The 17,105-nt window shown below is 44.2% G+C and overlaps 1 protein-coding gene across 3 annotated transcripts in view; it reads right to left on the reverse strand.

Moving 5' to 3' along the window:
- Window positions 1–17,105, reverse strand: part of arid1ab (AT rich interactive domain 1Ab (SWI-like)) — a 68,033-nt gene that overhangs the window by 31,370 nt on the left and 19,558 nt on the right. For 2 of the 3 annotated variants that reach the window (XM_037794030.1, XM_037794032.1), the window contains exons 2-5: window positions 9,060–9,281; window positions 5,117–5,905; window positions 4,530–4,646; window positions 4,149–4,214 (exon numbers count right to left, since the gene is read on the reverse strand). In XM_037794030.1, coding sequence (XP_037649958.1) covers window positions 4,149–4,214; window positions 4,530–4,646; window positions 5,117–5,905; window positions 9,060–9,281 — 1,194 coding nt within the window. The remainder of the gene's footprint in view (window positions 1–4,148; window positions 4,215–4,529; window positions 4,647–5,116; window positions 5,906–9,059; window positions 9,282–17,105) is intronic. The other variant, XM_037794031.1, reaches the window with a different exon arrangement.

Here is a 17,105-nt window from a genome sequence, read left to right on the forward strand (position 1 = left end):
CTTTTCTCAAGCTGACTGTTGCTTTCCTACCTGCGCCTTCCAGCAGGCGCTGAGCCTCCTGTACTCCCTTTATTCCCACCTCAACGGCGGCCTAACAGACGCTGGGTTTTTAGCACCTGGCTCAAACAGACCCATCTGTGCTCTGGATGAGGTGATGTCTGGCTGGCTCTGTGCGAAAGCTACTAAAGTAGCTAAATGGCGCTTACCTCCCAGCCGCTGTTGGATTGGGATTCAAACGTGTTCGGAGGCAGATTAAAACAAATGCATCTGAATAAATCGCTGCAGGTGTTACAAAAACAAACACCTTTTTCTCCATCAAATCAAACCTGGAGATTTGTCTCACACATCCTGTCATGTGTACATTCAAATTTGGAAAACATACTTCTTTGATTAACAAAGTTAGTTGATTTAAGATTAGACTACCCAACACTTCCTTTATAAGCAGAGGTGCACAAATACGTGAGTACTGATTAACTGTTCTGAATCAATCACAGCAATAACTGCATCTATTGTGTTTATCAATCTACCAATGAATGAAAAATAAAGTAATATACAAAATATGATACCTAATGGCAGTCTTTATTATCACATCTAAAAGGTTTATACTATCACTTTACACCCATAGCAATCCGTTGCAATCTGTTCATATTAACTTTGATTATATATTTTGATTGTGATTATTTAATGCTTACTAATGTCCAGAGTAAGGAATCAACAGAGGACTTATCTAGCTATGAATGACGAGTAAACGCAAGAAAAAAAAGGTCCTTTCTGTGGCTCCTCTCCGAAGCCAATTTTTTTAATATTTTTTTGTAAGCCTGCTAAAGCAATAACAAAATCCACCTGTTCTCTAGTAGCTGATGAGCTGCTACAATAGTTGGCTAGCTACCTTCAATGTGCATGAAAAATGCTCCCTTTTCCATTTTGGCGACCGTGTCGGTTAATCTCGCGCTGGTCCGGTTTGCTGCGCTCCGTGTCCGGTGTGAGATGCCAGGTGAAAACAAACAAATATGACGACGGGACCGTTTGGTTTTTCAAATGTTAAACGATTTTTGGTTTACATGAGTGATTGTGTAGATGAAACACCAGCAGATTATGTTGAAAAATCTGGCATTTCTTTCAAGGAGTATATTCAAATTCATGAATATTCCTCACCTTGAAAACACAACGGTTCAAATCAAACTTTCAAGACTTTGTAGGAACTCTGTGATAGGATAGACACTGAGGTTGATTGTTTTGTGATGCACTTGTTTGCTAATGACACAATGAGCTTGCTGGGGAGCTAAAATCTGATAATCAGGGCTGGGTACCATTTGATTTGTTTTTTTAAATACCAGTGCCAAAACAATATCTGAGTGTACCAATAGCAATGTGACGCCCTAGTTTGAATTATATAGCATTTTCTATTTAACTTTATTCAACAAAATAAGCAAAACTTCTCAAATGCATGAGTTTAATTTTGCTTTAAAACAAAAATGTCCTGCACAATCTTTGCCAAATAAAAATATAAAATGATTGATTTATTTATACTTAACAAGACTAAAGGAAGCAGATTGACAAATGTGACATTCCACGTTTACTTCATGACATGTGACTTGCCAGTTTTGCACTACATCCCCTCATAGTGAAGCGAAGTCAGAGTCAAGTGTGTCTTGAATGGAAAGATGCCTCAGTAGCGCCTTAGCACCGACGATGTCTTGCGTTTGTGTTTTACGATTTATATTTATAAAAGTTTTCATAGTTTTTAACACAGTACAGGAACAATTGAGGTATGGCATTGAGGAGTTTGGCGTTTTGCCGGTAACACTCGTTGACTTCTTGCTTCTTCACAGAATATTTTTATTTGTACGCCCTCTTTGGCGTTTTGGAGAATACCGCAACGAACAAGGCGTGCTCGTGACTCGCGTGCCATCTGTAGAGACCTGCGCCACGGTGCCTCGCGCGAATGTAAACAAAACTTTAGGCTTAAATGAAGCTTTCAAAGCCATGGATCCTCTTCTCATCTATACCTTTCTATGAATTATCTACGCAAATAGCAACTCAGTCTATCAGCAACTTTTTTCTCTGCAGAGTTTGTGTCGTGCAAGTGTGGTTATCAAAATAGCTTATTTTCCAGGCACAACAGATGCTACTGGTGCGTGTCTACTCATAACACCTGTAGGAGTCAGCTGTTTTGACACAGGCTGTCAGGGTTATACTCGCAGCCAGCACAATCTAATGTGTCATGTGCACTCCAGCAGGGAGGGAAGAAGGGGAAGAGGAGGAGGAGATCAGTTCATCGCTACCTTAGCCAGATTAATGACTCTCGCAGCCAATCACAAAGCACCAATAGGGAATCCCCGAGAAGTCGGCGGGAAATAAATAAAAATAGCCCCGGCCTGGCCTGCTCGGCCAATGGCTGAGCCCACAGAGAGATGTATAAATAAATAAGAGAAATAAATAAAAGAGGAGGGAAACACATCCTGAGGGCATCCCCTGCTGGCATAGACAGCGCTGCCTCTCATCACACCCTCCCTCCCTCCCTCGCAGCATCTCCCACTCCAACCAATCACTCACACTATTTGAAGTTATTTGCTTGCACTCCCTCAATCCAGCAACCCCCCCCCCCCCGCAGTCCCCCTCCACCCTTCGCCGCCGACTCCGCTCTCTCACTTTCATTCTCTCTCATTAATGATCTCATTTCTCACTCTCCTTCCCTGAGGCCCAGAATGAGGTTAGCTCCGCAGTCTGACCTATAAACACTGCCATGGAAACTGCAACGTGTTACAGCGAGACACCTCTTTAACAGGGAGGATGGGGGGGTGGGGACGACGGGGGTTCTCTCACCTTTATCTTAGCCAGAGGGCTATCAGACGCCAGATTTACTTCACTTTCAACAATCCTTTTCCTGGCAGAAATGGGGTTTTTTTTCCCACGTCAGAATTTTTTTCCCTATCAAGTCAGTAGAAACCTGCACCGCTTGAACATGCTTTACTCACTCTTGGCTTGTTGTTGTGTGCACGTTGGAGTCAACATTTAAAAGATCCACTCACACACACACAAAATTAAGTCATTAATATCCAGATACCGGGTCAAAAACGTTGCTATATGCCAAACTGAGGAAAAAATATTTATCTTAGGATAATTTGGAATTTTATGCAGTGAGTCCCAGCATGTCAGTGATTTAGCAAGGCATGTCAACAGAAACAGTAAACAATGCTGGGAATCCACCAGCGTACACAGTCCAAATTACTGACCCTTCTCTAGTAAAGCATGCAATCCCCACAGTCGTTATGGCTCTTAAAAAGCATCAAATGTCCATCACATTGCTCTGAATAGGTGCTGCAGCTGAATTCAACTGTTTGGTAGTCAATCGACTGCACATTTGGCCCAGAACTCCAATATTTACCCCATATTTCTACATATTTTCTTCTCTCTGGTCACACTAGAAAATGTTGTGACTGTGCCTACTACTATGGCGTAACTCTTACTGATGTAGGGTGATAATTGCGGCATTATAGTACAAAGCCAGGTGATGTTGGTTACACAGCAACAACAGTTGTGAGAAATTAACAATTTATTCTTTTTTTTTTTTTAAAGCCAGCTACGTTTACTAGTTTGGGAGACGGGTGAAAAACATTGATTCACACAAACGCTGGCTGGACACGGCACCTGTAAGAGGACAACAGGTGCCGTGCTGTTCAGCTCTATGTCTCACATCTGGGATGAGACGAGAAATAGACTGAGCTGCAACATATGCTTATCTTTATAAAGAAAAACATGCATCTTACTAAGAACTAGGCTCTTCTTTTTATCATTAATATTTGGAAGACACGGCCCACTGTAGGTGAAGGCTCTTCCTAAGAGGACAATTTTTGCTTTGAAAAGAGGTGCATGCTCCAGCCTACTGTAAGTTTGTGCTTAATTGAAAAACACAAGAACGTTGTAATATGTAAAAACCAAATAGTGAACTAACTGGCTAACTGTAGCCCAAAAGGCTCATGTATGGCTGCAGCTAATTCAAGTTCATGTTTATCATTACAGGCCCACAAGTTTACAAAGAAAACAGACGGCAGTTCACATAGAGTTGCCGCTACACAACGGCATCAGGATCACAATGATGATTGGGATGATGTTTGAAATGAATGACTAGTACTCGTACACGTTACCTTATGAAGCGCTTGCATATGCCTGAGCTCGTCTGGTGGGAAGGGCTTAGGACAGAGAGGCGAGCGCTGCGGGATGAGGGATGTATTTTCAAATTCTGGCATTCTTTTTATGCCTATCACAGCTTAAAGTCCCTTGTTCACTTTCAATAAAGAAGCTGCATGCAGTGCAACATTACTGTCTTTTGCCATGGCTGAAGGAGAGCATGATTAGCAACTTATCAAGATTAAAAGATTTCTCATTGTAGATTTTCGTGGGAATTTTTTTGCATTGTCTGAAGGCTATAAAATACACATTAACAGGGCACCCTGTGGGGACCAGTGGATGAAAATCCATCTACAATGAGTCAGAAGTTAAGATAGATGAAGAGATGGAGAACTCACCGGCAGACTGGACGGCCGGGTCTGCATGCTGTCTTCTTGACTGCTCTTGTTGGAAGTCATGGGCTGGTTGGAAGGAGGAGCGCTGGACTGGGAGCTGAAGGAATCCTGGGAGAGTTCCTGATTAAGGGGACAAGAAGAAGATAACGCAATGGATTCCACACACGGAGAAAACACTGTTTACTGCTTACTGGCTCTTTGCAACGTACAGCAACATAACAGATCTCCACTGGGCTGGATAGATGTGTGTGTGTGTGTGTCGTGCCATGACCAACTATGATTTGAATACTTCCTGTTGGCATGTCTGTGTCGCCATAGGAGAGACGGGGAAAAGTCACCGCTTACTTTACAGCTACTTGCCTGAGCAAGCTCACTTGTGGCTTCATCCTCATTTTATTTGAGTGTTTTTCACCACTGTGAACTAATGTGTAACGAACTGAACTGAACTGCTTGGAAGAAATGTGCCAATAAAAAGGTATGTGTCAGCTCAGGTATCTCTTGCTACAAAAAGGTAAATGGAAAGACGGAGGGGCCCGCCACATCACGCTATAGCTAAAGCATGCTAACGGAGTTGTGTGCGGTGTTATTACCTGTGGAGGAGGTGGGAACCTCTGATATGGTGACTGTTGCTGTTGTTGGGGCGGTTGCTGCAAGGGGGGCGTCTGGGAGTAAGGTGATGGCTGACCCTGCTGGCCATGACCTGGAGGCTGCTGGGCTTGAGGAGATGGTCCTCCTGGTTGTTGCTGTTGTTGCTGCTGCTGCTGCTGCTGTTGTTGTTGTTGTTGTTGTTGTTGTTGCTGTTGTTGTTGTTGTTGCTGCTGCTGTTGTTGTTGCTGCTGCTGCTGCTGTTGCTGCTGCTGTTGTTGTTGTTGTTGCTGTTGTTGTTGTTGTTGCAGTTGTTGTTGTTGTTGTTGTGGTGTTTGTTGTTGTTGTGGGGGCCCTTGCTGCTGCTGCGGCGGGGTTTGCTGCTGCAGTGGCTGCCCTTGTCCGGGGGGTTGTTGGTAGCCAGGCTGGCCCTGAGGGCCCTGCTGACTTTGGGGACCTGGTCCCTGCTGCTGTTGAGGCTGCTGCTGGGGAGAGACGTAGGGTGGCTGTCCTGGCTGGGACTGCGGGGGCTGGCTATATGGGGGCTGACCTGCAGGAGGGCCGTGGGGACCTTGGGATTGTTGGTAGGGGGCTCCAGGCTGCCCGTGTTGGCCGGAAGGCTGCGAAGGGTGGCCCTGCTGGGGGTAGGGAGCTCCAGAGCTGCCCTGGGGTTGACCAGCGTACGGAGGCTGCTGCTGCTGCTGGCCAGCGTGAGGGGGGGTGCCGTGCTGACCGTAATAGCCCTGGCTCTGCTGGCTGTAGCCACCAGGCCCCTGTTGGCCATACGCTGTCATCTAGACGTGAAAACAGAAAGATCAGGATCAACAACAGCTCACCTTAAAAAGGGGAAGAACAGATATGTGGGTAAATATAACCCAGCACAGATTTTACTACAGGTTTACTATCCTGAGCCTCTCTGTGGAATATCAATCACTACCTGAAAACAGTCGGCACACTGACAGGATCCTTTTCTAAAGCTGTAAAAAAATATATAAAAATAACCCCCTATCCAAGTCACCTCTTTGATTTTGTTACCATTCATTCTCAGCGGAGCAATCACAGCGTCTCTTCATCTCACTCACAGATTAAAAAGGGAGAGACAAGCGAGTGTGTTCCTCGCTGTAAACTGATCAGTCGGAGTGCGTAAGGAAAAACCATCCAAGTGTTGGAATTCATCCGTGTATCGCTTTAAATTACAGCTGTGAAAAATAAAAATTGAGTTTTGACTTCATCTCCTTGAACTTCAATATGAGGCTTTTCATATTCCACCCGATCCTGCGCGCGGAAAGCCTTTCAATACAGCGATTTTGTTTCATTACCCTCAAGGAGCGTGGAAGGAGAAAGCGCTGACCTTGTGGAGGAAACACGGTAATAAAAAAAAGAAGAGGGAAAGAAAAGCCACGTGTTATTTTGGGAGGGTTCTCAGCTACTCAAGAATTCAAAGGGGAAGACGAGATAGTAAAGAATTGCCACACATTTTAAAACAACGTGAAGTGGCTGTATTGTATCTGTCTGACAAAGGGAGGGGAGCCGTTTTCTTCTCTGCAGGGCACTTATCGAGTCCACGGTCAGACACCAGGCAGGCCGGTATGAGATAATCACACCACACAATGGGCACAAGACCACAGACAGCGAACGTGGAAGAAAAGGCTTCACTCTACGGGATTCCCTGCATGCATTTGTCTGTTAAGACGGACTGCCTGGCTGAGAGAGTTCAAGAAGGGTCTTATTCCTCGCTATGAGAAAGTAGCTACAGCAAACTGGATGTTTGCTGTTTTCAATTGGACGACGCTGTCGGAAAGTGCTGTCCACTGTGCCCGAACACGCAACATGAATTTTTCCACAACTTTTGCTTTCGAGCATGAAAATAAAACCAGACAGAGAAAAATTGATGGCTTGCTCTCTTCGAGTCTGTTCCTCTAAGAGCTTTTCTTCAGTTGTTTTTTTTGGTTCCAGGTGAGAAAGATGCTACATTTTGGTTTTGTTGGGCTCTCGTTTGGATCATTTTCTCATCTGACTCTTGGCAAGAAATTAATAAGTGTGTTTCCCAAAATGTCTACTGTTATGGCTTAAGGGCAAATCAGACCTGCGATCGCTTATAACTCGACATGTTGTAAAATGTATTTTGTCTTTTCTACTTGTGTGTATTGTATGTTTGTATCTGTATATTGTTACCTGCCTAGGGACCGGATGGATTGAAAGGATGAAAATTAGCATTCCTTCTAACCGCATGTTTACATCCTGCATTTTATACTGATGTTCATTAACGTGCTGTCCCTATCAATTACACAAATAAATAAATGAAATGAACTGCTTCAAGTACAGCTCCATCCATCAGCTCCACCTCTAGCTAAAAGCCTTAATGTGCCTTTATAGAACCAACCCTACCTTTTCACACTGGACTGATTACACCTCAACATATCCGGATCATGACTACTCACTATGAACAAGTACCTGTTCATCAATGAGTCCGCTCAATACAGTCACTTTATCTACTGAATGCTACCGTTTATTTCCACCAGTCAAGTCACAGACCAAACAAACGCTCTGCTGCCTCAACCAACAGGAATGCAAAAATACTTATTAACTTGTGGTCCGGACTTCAAACCATGCCCTGCATCATGACTAAGTACCACAGACGCTCAACAGAATGGCTCTGTTAAATGTCCTCTCCTACGGCAGGAGGTCTTTAATCCTTAATAACTTATTGGTTTCACCTGGTTTAGACTTTTTTTTTAACCAACAGAAATGTGGCTTAGGTCTGGTGATACAAGTGCATCATTTCCTCAGCTCACCCAGCAGCACCACATGTTGACGAATCCCAATTTTCAAAATATGCTTCCCTTAGAGATGTTCCTATACCATTTTTTCCTTCCCGAAACCGATTCCGATACCTGAACTTGGAATATGGGCAGATATCGAGTACGGATCTGATACTAGCGTGATAAAAAAAATATATATAGTTATTATTATTATTATTATTATTATTATTATTATTAAACAGCTTGTTGGATTTACCACCTTAAAATATTGCCAAATGCCTGTCATTTTCCTCGCTCTGACTACCGTTACCCTCTCCACTAGCACCGCACTGTTGTTGTTTGCTATCGTCAAGTGACAAACTACCTGCAATCAGTTCTTCTTCGCTGCTCTAAAACAGTAGTTGCCAGTAGGCAGCCATGATACATCGAGGGCGACAGCACAGTGAAGGCTACTGTTTTGGAGAAGCGAAGAAGAATTGATATCCAGTTAAACAAGTAGATTCCTTTCTGGGTTAATAAATAATGGTATCAGATCGGTGCATAGACTGGCGTACTCGCCGATACCGAATTTTGGGCGGTATCGGACTCATTTCCGATAGTTGTCAACTATTAAATATATCGGCAACTAATTCGATAATCAATTAATCAGTTTGAATACTTTTTTTTTTAAATAAAAAAGAGTAAATTCTCTGATTGCAGCTTCTTAAATGTGAATATTTTCTGGTTTCTTTACTCCTCTATGACAGTAAACTGAATATCTTTGAGCTGTGGGCAAAACAAGACATTTGAGGACGTCATCTTGGGCTTTGGGAAACACTGATCAACATTTTTCTGACATTTTATAGACCAAACAACTAAACGATTAATCGAGAAAAATCATCGACAGATTAATCGACAATGAAAATAACTGTCGCAGCCCTGACCATATATCGTCCAGCAAAAGTAGTCTTTGTAACAGGCCTATTGGTCCAAGACATAACCTTTTAACTTTCATTTTACTCCATTTTGCTGTCATTATAAATGCATTGTCCTAAATATTGATTCTATTTAAGGTGGAACAAAGACTGGAGGAAATCACTGGGTCTTCAATCAAACCCTTTTAAGGTCAATCTGTAAGCGTAAAGAGAGGTTGTTTAAGGTTCATATGACAATGCAGGGAAGGTTATTTAAATCAATAATTACTGACCTGCTGTCCATACTGTATGCCGCCCATAGCGCCAGGTGTTCGGTTCTGCATCCCCATCGGATACCTCTGAGGGCCCGGAGGTCCGTAGCCCTGCCCTGGGTAAGAGCCTCCCTGCTGGGGTCCAGGCCCTGTTGGAGGGCCTTGCTGCGGCTGGGTGTAGGGGTTGGGTCCTCCATATGGCTGGCCACGCATCTTCCCCACCTGGTCCATTGGGCTTGGAGGCTGGAGGACACACGAGAGAGAATTTGTTTCAATGAGCTAAAACAGTGGATGGATGGACTGTCTTTAAAACTACATGGAAAAGGTTTAGAGGTAATTGTCACTGGTTTTGAGGTTGATGGTTATGGTGTCTATAACCTTTATTAGACTGTGCAGTCACACACCCAAACAAAGCTATAACAAGCTCTATAATGATGCAATGCATTATTGTTCAGAATCCAGTGATGTGACAAGCAAAACATGAGTTATTTTGGATCCTTTTTGTAGTGGGTTTTCTTGAAAAAGCATTACTCAGCAACGAACACAAACGATGACTCCACAATTGCAATGCGTCGCGCACGCATCATCTCATAAACCAGTCAGTATAATCAAGCAAATATGGAACAAAAAGCAAGAAGGGGGAGGGAGAAAAAACAGTGTAGTGGATTTACTTTCCTACTAGAAAGGGAAAAAATTGGCCATGAATGAATGAATGAGCCCACTATATCCGCCAGGAGCGTTTCCCTGCCCAGGAGATCATTGTGCCAGTGGGTGGATACTGTTACGGCGGAGACGTCGGGGAGGGTTTCTGCAAAAATAAGCTTAAGGAAGTGGAAGTGTCTGCGGTGGCTGGAGCTGGCCCACCCCCTCAGCTGGAGCCACGTCAGGACGGAGGCCGGGGTTGGCGGCGGGGGCTGACCTTGGCCCGACTTGGACTCGGGGAGATCCACATGGCAATGTTACTGGGCCAGACAGCATTTCTGGCTGGAGAGCCGGGGAGGGAAACAGAGGAAGAGAAGCAGGGGTGGTGTTCGTAATGAGGTAGCCTCGCCTGTCAACAGCTGGAGCCAAGGTCATAAAGTGTCTGATGCTGTGTGTGTGTACATAAGAGATGAGCTTGGTGGAATCCCCCCCAAACAAAACACTCCTCCAGTGTAACAAAAAATAAATATAATAAATTAACAAACTGGTCATCCCCTGGAAATATAAAAAAAAGAAAAAGAAAAATTCAAGCCAGGGATGTGTGTCTGCCTGGTTGGCGCAATGTGATGCCATCAACTCATCACACCGCTGGCAGCCTATGTGTTCCCATCAAACCCGCCGCAGCGGCGTCTGAAAGTACGAGCCACAATGGGGGCTTTGAAGTAGCAACACCTCCTGGCCTGCTGACCTCGGGCAGCAGACACAAAGCTTTCATTGCTTCCCACGGTTATTAATCTGTGTGTGTGTGTGTGTGTGTGTTTTTTTCCTCCCCCAAAAACCTCTTTTCCTTGGTTAAGGGAGACAACCACCAGGGCTATTTATAGCCAGCGAGACGGAGAGGGCAGTCTGCCGAAAATGTAACAGGTCCCAGCTGCACTGCTGTTTGAACCTGGGCCAGGCCTTGCTCTTCCTGGGCTTTAATAAAGCAGCAGGCTTTGGCACTCTATGAATGACAGTGCTGCAATGAGAGAGAGAGAGATAGAGAGAGAGAGAGGAGGTCGGGTGGGGGGTGGCTCAGCAGGAGAGTGGTGTGTGTGAAAATATATATGTGTGTGTGTGTTGGGGGGGGAGACTGTAGGTGTTGGAGGTGGGGGTGGATCAACAGGCTGTCAGGGCGGTCAACCAGCATCATCCAAGATAACATATTCCACTCCAGGTTTTCCCTCTAGCCTCCCCCAGGCCACACTCTCCTGAGCTCCTCCAGGTTCAGGCGTGTGTGTGTTACGTTGTGTGTGTGTGTGCGGAGGAAAGGAGGGGGTGTTACTACGCTCCCAAGGGTCATTACCGACCGCACCGTGGGGGGAAGAGGTAACAGGCCCCGGTAGGCACTCTCCTGTGACCTCTATTGCACTTTTAACCCCAGTCGGAAGGACACCCTACCTACCTCCCTCCCCCCCCCCCCACCCAACCTGACGTCACGTCATGATGGGCGTCCGCACAACACACAGCTCAGCCTATAAAGGCCCAGACACACCAAACCGACATCGAAGAACTAGCAGCGACTAAGGCAGACCGTGTCAAAAAGTTGCACTCGAACACAACGTGACGACTACAGCCAAACGGTTCGCTCACTGATGGAACAGGAAACCGTCCGACGGCCGACCGTCGGCTTGGCGTGTCGAGGCCTTAAGTGGTGAGTGAGAGTGTTGTGAAAATGGCAGCTTTGTTTCATGTACGTATCATTAATAACGGCTTGTATATCCTCTGTCTTCGGTCTTCCCGTTTCCCCTTTTGAATGGCGAATACAGACTACCGTGACCTGCTGATATGAAGAGTTATTTCCTCTCACGCAGGTGCACAACGTACGTGCTAACTGGCCGTCGATTGTAGTCTTTGCGGTGTGTTCGAGTGCAACTTTTTGGCCAAGACAAAGGCGGTGTGCTGAATCGGCCGAAAACCCTCCAACACGGGTTGAAGTCAGGGCTTCAAAGATGACTGGTGAAGCAGACACTGCTGGATTTCAATCCATTTTAACCAGGTGTAATTGTCTAATTGTGGCAAACAACAAAATATATTCACATTCCCACAAACAAAAGCTGGAGCAGCTTCTCTCACTGGATAGAGACGCGCTATAGCTCTTTCCTAATGAGCTGCTTAAGCAGTTAGACGGAGCCTCCTGTGTCATCCGTAAAGTGTGCCATTGAGGCCTGAATCGCCTGCTAACGTCCTCCAATCCACATGAAAAATGACTCGCATGCTAACAAACTACAGAACAGCAACACTAAAGGTAAAATCTATTTCTCATTTAGACAAAATCTCCCAGCGATGACCGGGCCCATAAAACAATCAACCTTTTTCCTCGCCAATTTCGGTCGATATTTCGCCGGCGGTGAGAATATTTCTACACCGGCCTGTGCGCACCTCGCTTTTCCATTAAGGAGCCTGACAGCTCAGGCCTCGGCCCAGCGGGGAGAGACTTGGAAAGTACAGCTCGACTACAATCAGGGTTTCCAGCTCCCCGAGCCACATGGAGAATCAGTGCTGACGTTCCCAAAACAAACTACTCGTCTCTTCTCATGTCTCACTTCACAACCACTCTACAGATGGAGATTGTGGTCATTTGATCAGGTGATTAGGTGGGGGAAAAACTGAATTTAGACACTACTATTCAAAATAATAACACTCCTTTTCATGGGTTAACAGATCCGTGAAGGATAGTTCCAGTTTATGAAAACATATTTTGTAAGCATGATTGTCCATAGTTAATTGCGATTAATCGCAAATGAATCGCACATTTTTCATTTGTTCAAAATGTACCTTAAAGGGAGAGTTGGCAAGTATTTAATACTCTTATCAACATGGGAGTGGACAAATATGCTGCTTTATGCAAATGTAGGTATTTATTTATTATTGGAAATCAATTAACAACACAAAAAAATTACAAATATTGTCCAGAAACCCTCACAGGTACTGCATTTAGCATAAAAAAATATGCTCAAATCATAACGTGGTAAACTGCAGCCCAACAGGCAACAACAGCTGTCAGTGTGTCAGTGTGCTGACTTGACTATGACTTGCCGCCAAACTGCATGTGATTATCATAAAGTGGGCATGTCTGTAAAGGGGAGACTCGTGGGTACCCATAGAACCCATTTTCATTCACATATCTTGAGGTCAGAGGTCAAGGGACCCCTTTGAAAATGGCTATGACAAGTTTTCCTCGCCAAAATTTAGCGTAAGTTTGGAGCGTTATTTAGCCTCCTTTTCTACAAGCTAGTATGACATGTAGGTATCAATGGATTCCTTAGCTTTACTAGTTTCATATGATACCAGTATCTTCACCATAGCTTTAAAACTGAGCCTGCTACAACCTAAAAAACGCAAGTTGCGTTAACGTCTTATTGCGTTAACTTTGACAGCCCTAATATTTTCATATAGAGCAGCAACAATTTGCCAATAAATAAATAAAATAATGATCATACAGCATCCGTAACATTTCCCAATGGCTATATGGTCTGCAGCCCAGTATAACTACTGGGAATCCAGGACGTTAAACCTGCTCGAGTGGTCTTGTTTTTTACTCCCCGACCTCGTTCGTTCATGTTAACACATCTGTGTGCTGCAGGCTGGGATATAGCTGTGGCAGGACTACTGCTCAGGCCTTCATTGATCTGTTTACCAGCATTTTCCTCCCATTGCTTAAGTTGTTCACATCTGACACACCATTACACATCCTTCAAGATCCCAGGGAGCTTTGGCTGAGACGGTTTGTGAGTACGAGTGTGTGTGTGTGAGTGTCTACAGCACATTGTGTGTTGAGGTCAGGGTCTGCTATAGAAGGCTCTGTTCCTCTTTCTCTTAGTTGTAGAACGAGTGGCTCTTTAGAAGTGCGACGCCAAGGCTGGAGCGCTGGTGCTGCTGAGTGAAGACCTTGAGCATCTGAATGTATTTTCCCACGTTCCACGAGTCTGAGCTTAAGAGTTTAATCATAACCAATACAACTATGATAAAAGCAGTATTCCTTTAAAGTTACTACGGAGGAACTTTTAACTGGTTATGAAACAGTTTCACTCTAATACTGATGCCTCTATATGACCTACATAAAGCAAATGACACCATCAGCGAGAAGATTGGCAATTGAGATTTATTACTCGGCTTTTTTCGATTCTCATTGGTCAATCATGGCGTTCTACGGTCTGTTATTTCTTTAAAACAGACCATGGCTATGTATAACAGACTGTTGCTATGGATAGTTCTGATGTCCGACTCTGGCGGACCGTTTTCGTGTCGGGATAATGTAGAGCTAGCGGGTCATTGTTGTGAAATAAACCCGTTAAGGGCGATGTGGAACCCCAACAGGGTTTATTTCACAACAATGACCAGCTATCTGTACATTATCCCTTACACAGTTATTCTTATTGCTTGTCATCGGTGCCACCGGGTCCGATTCTGGCGAAATCAGACAAAGTCATGCTGGTTCACCAGAAACTCCTTCAGCTCAGACTCCAGCGGGTGCCTCCGACAGCGACCAGCCCGCCGCGCCAGACCCAGATCCGGCTTCGCTACTGCCTTCGACTTGTAGTCGAAGCCCGGCAGCAGCAGCAGCTCCTCCTTCGGCCAGGAGCAGCGCTTCGCCTCGCTACTCCGCTGGTCACCGCTAGGAGCCAACACCGATACCACGCTGCTGGAGGCCCAGGCTGTATCGCTGGGCCCACTGAGGGAAGGCAGGCACTGGAGAACCAGAACCAGGACTGCACGGGGCAGACTGTCAGTCCTCGCTGCGGTAAAATGACAGGTTTTCTAAAGGGACGCTGGTGTTCAGAAACACTACCGCTTTTGTCCACAGGGGCCGCCAAAATCAACACAAAATGAAAGTTCCTCATAGTAGCTTTAAATATAAAGATTCATTAAGTCAAAGTTGTTATTTGTTGCTTTGGAAATCAGTGCGGTTGTTAATTTTTCAGAGTCTAGCACAGAAGGCGGTTTGTTTCTGATGTATCAGAGGAAAATGTCAGGGGCTGGATGGAGGTGGTTAGGGCAAGATGGACACAGTGGAAAGATGATAAGGCATGAAACACTACTGAGTCCTTGTGCTTTGAAACACAAATGACTACAATCAAGGTCTGGCACCATGACCTGCCAACTGCAACTTGCTGCCAGCAGCAACACTTGAATTACAAGTAAAGGTTTTCTATCTTATGGTAGATGTCAAATTATTTTCTTATAACTCATCCTTTCACTCATTCTTCAACCAGAACAATAAATCATGTCAGCATCATGTATGTAGTCACAGTTCAAAACATGCAATGTGTTATGCCAATGTAGGCCCACCCTGGTACATTATGTTAACTATTTTACTTCTTAACAGTTGACAAACACTAGCAAAGTTAGATTTTCATGACTTAAGTTGGAGAACGTCTGTCTGATTAATAAAACGAGCAATTCAGCCTATTAATAACTTAGTAGTTACTGGTAGTTACAATCATTCTAGGGCTGCAACTAAAGATTATTTTCATTGTCAATTAATCTGATGATTATTTTCTCCATTAATCGATTAGTTGTCTGGTCTCTAAAATGTCAGAAATTGTTGAAAATTAATTTCCCAAAGCCCAAGATGACGTTAGCAAATGTCTTGTTTGGTCCACAACTCAAACATATTCAGTTTACTGTCACAGAGGAGTAAAGAAAACAGAAAATATTCAGATTTAAGAAACTGGAATCAGAGAATTTAGACTTTTTTTTTTCTTAAATTATACTCAAAATGATTAATCGATTATCAAGTAATTAATAATTAATTTAATAGTTGACAACTTATCGATTATTTGGTTGCAGCTATAAATCATTCCCAGAGCAACACATTAAAGCGACACTGTGTAACTTCTATGGAACAAACACGTACTCTTATTTCTTTCTTTTCTTCCAAATAAAACCTACGTAAATCAAAAAGCGACCCTTTTTGTTCAATGTATATTAGAAAAAATTAAAAAAATTGCAGTATTATCTGTTCGTCAGCCCTAAATAAAAATATAAATATTTCCAGAATATGAATATGATTTGTTTTGTCTATCATTATAAAAATGCATGTGCTTAAAAAAAGCCTGCAGTTATGATGTGTAGGGAGAGTCCCTGACAAACACAGATCAAAGGGCACGTGACAAAAACATTTGCATGAACCCACTCGTTTAGTTTCTCAAACCGTCTCCGATAATTTTCGTTCCAAAAGGTTAACGGTGTGTTTTGATAGATATGAGATAGAAAATTCATCCGGGTTAGAAAATGTTCATAACATTTTCACCTGACGATGATCTGAGCAGAACTGAAACATAGTCAGTTAAAATATTGTGGCATGGAGGAGTGTGCGGGCGTTAACTTTTTCTTTACTGATGCTGCTCTGTTAGCCTTGCACCTACGTGATGTGTGTATAATTAATCTTCAGCAAAATGATGGTAACTCGTGGCAAATTAAGATTAAAAATATTATCATGTCACATTGCTCAGCCCTAATTTCAGACATAGATGATCTAAAACTCTCATTTAGACCAAGGATAGCACTATGAACACACTCATCAACAACAGCTTTTAACACGAGAATCAATTCAGGGGAAAACTTTTCCTTTTGCTAAAATCGGATTTTTACTAAAAAAGGCCAAAATATTCCCGACGCGTCGTCGCTCCCTACTCGACGCAGCTTAAACAGATTTACGACAAACTTTCCACATGCAGCAAACAAAGACTCAGATATGCACGCTGGCTGGCAACTCACTGCACTGTCTCTTTTTTTCTGCTGAGTCATCTAATCAATTTCTGGAGAAGACTCTTCCCCTCCCTTTTTTTCTTTCTCTCTCTCTCTCTCTCTCTCTCTCTCTCTCCCCATAAAAAAATAAATAAATAACCACAATTAGCACATGGCTAATCTGCATAGAGGAAAGCCAGAGCACTCTTGGCAGAAGAGGTTGCACTGAGTATATTGTGTCATGACTGGGCTGCTGGTGGATATTGCAACTATTCAGAACTGTGTGTGACATGGGGATAGGGATTTGTAAGGGGTTGGGGAGGGTGGGATAGGGGTGGGGGTGGGGGTGGGAGGGTCTGGAGCGGTGCCTGAGAGCAGAGCTGGAGTCTACGGGGCCGAGCGGAGCAGATGGACCAGGGAGGGGGGGGGGGGGGGGGGACAGACGATAAACAACTGCTGCTAATTTAATCCGCCACACGGCCACATGGCCTCGGCTCGGCGCACACACCATTGTTCTGCGTTAAAGCCCTTCGACACGCAACACGCCGGCGCTAACACACGCCGGTTAAGGCCGCCCTCATATGGTGGCGGAGTCACACACATCACATATCAAAAGGAGGGACAGGATATCCTACCCTTAAACCACCAATGTCAACTTCAGGGGGGGAGATTTGTGTCCTAAGAGCAAGTGAA

This window comes from Sebastes umbrosus, chromosome 15 (assembly GCF_015220745.1).
Source record: "Sebastes umbrosus isolate fSebUmb1 chromosome 15, fSebUmb1.pri, whole genome shotgun sequence".
In the NCBI taxonomy this organism is placed as follows: Eukaryota; Metazoa; Chordata; class Actinopteri; order Perciformes; family Sebastidae; genus Sebastes; species Sebastes umbrosus.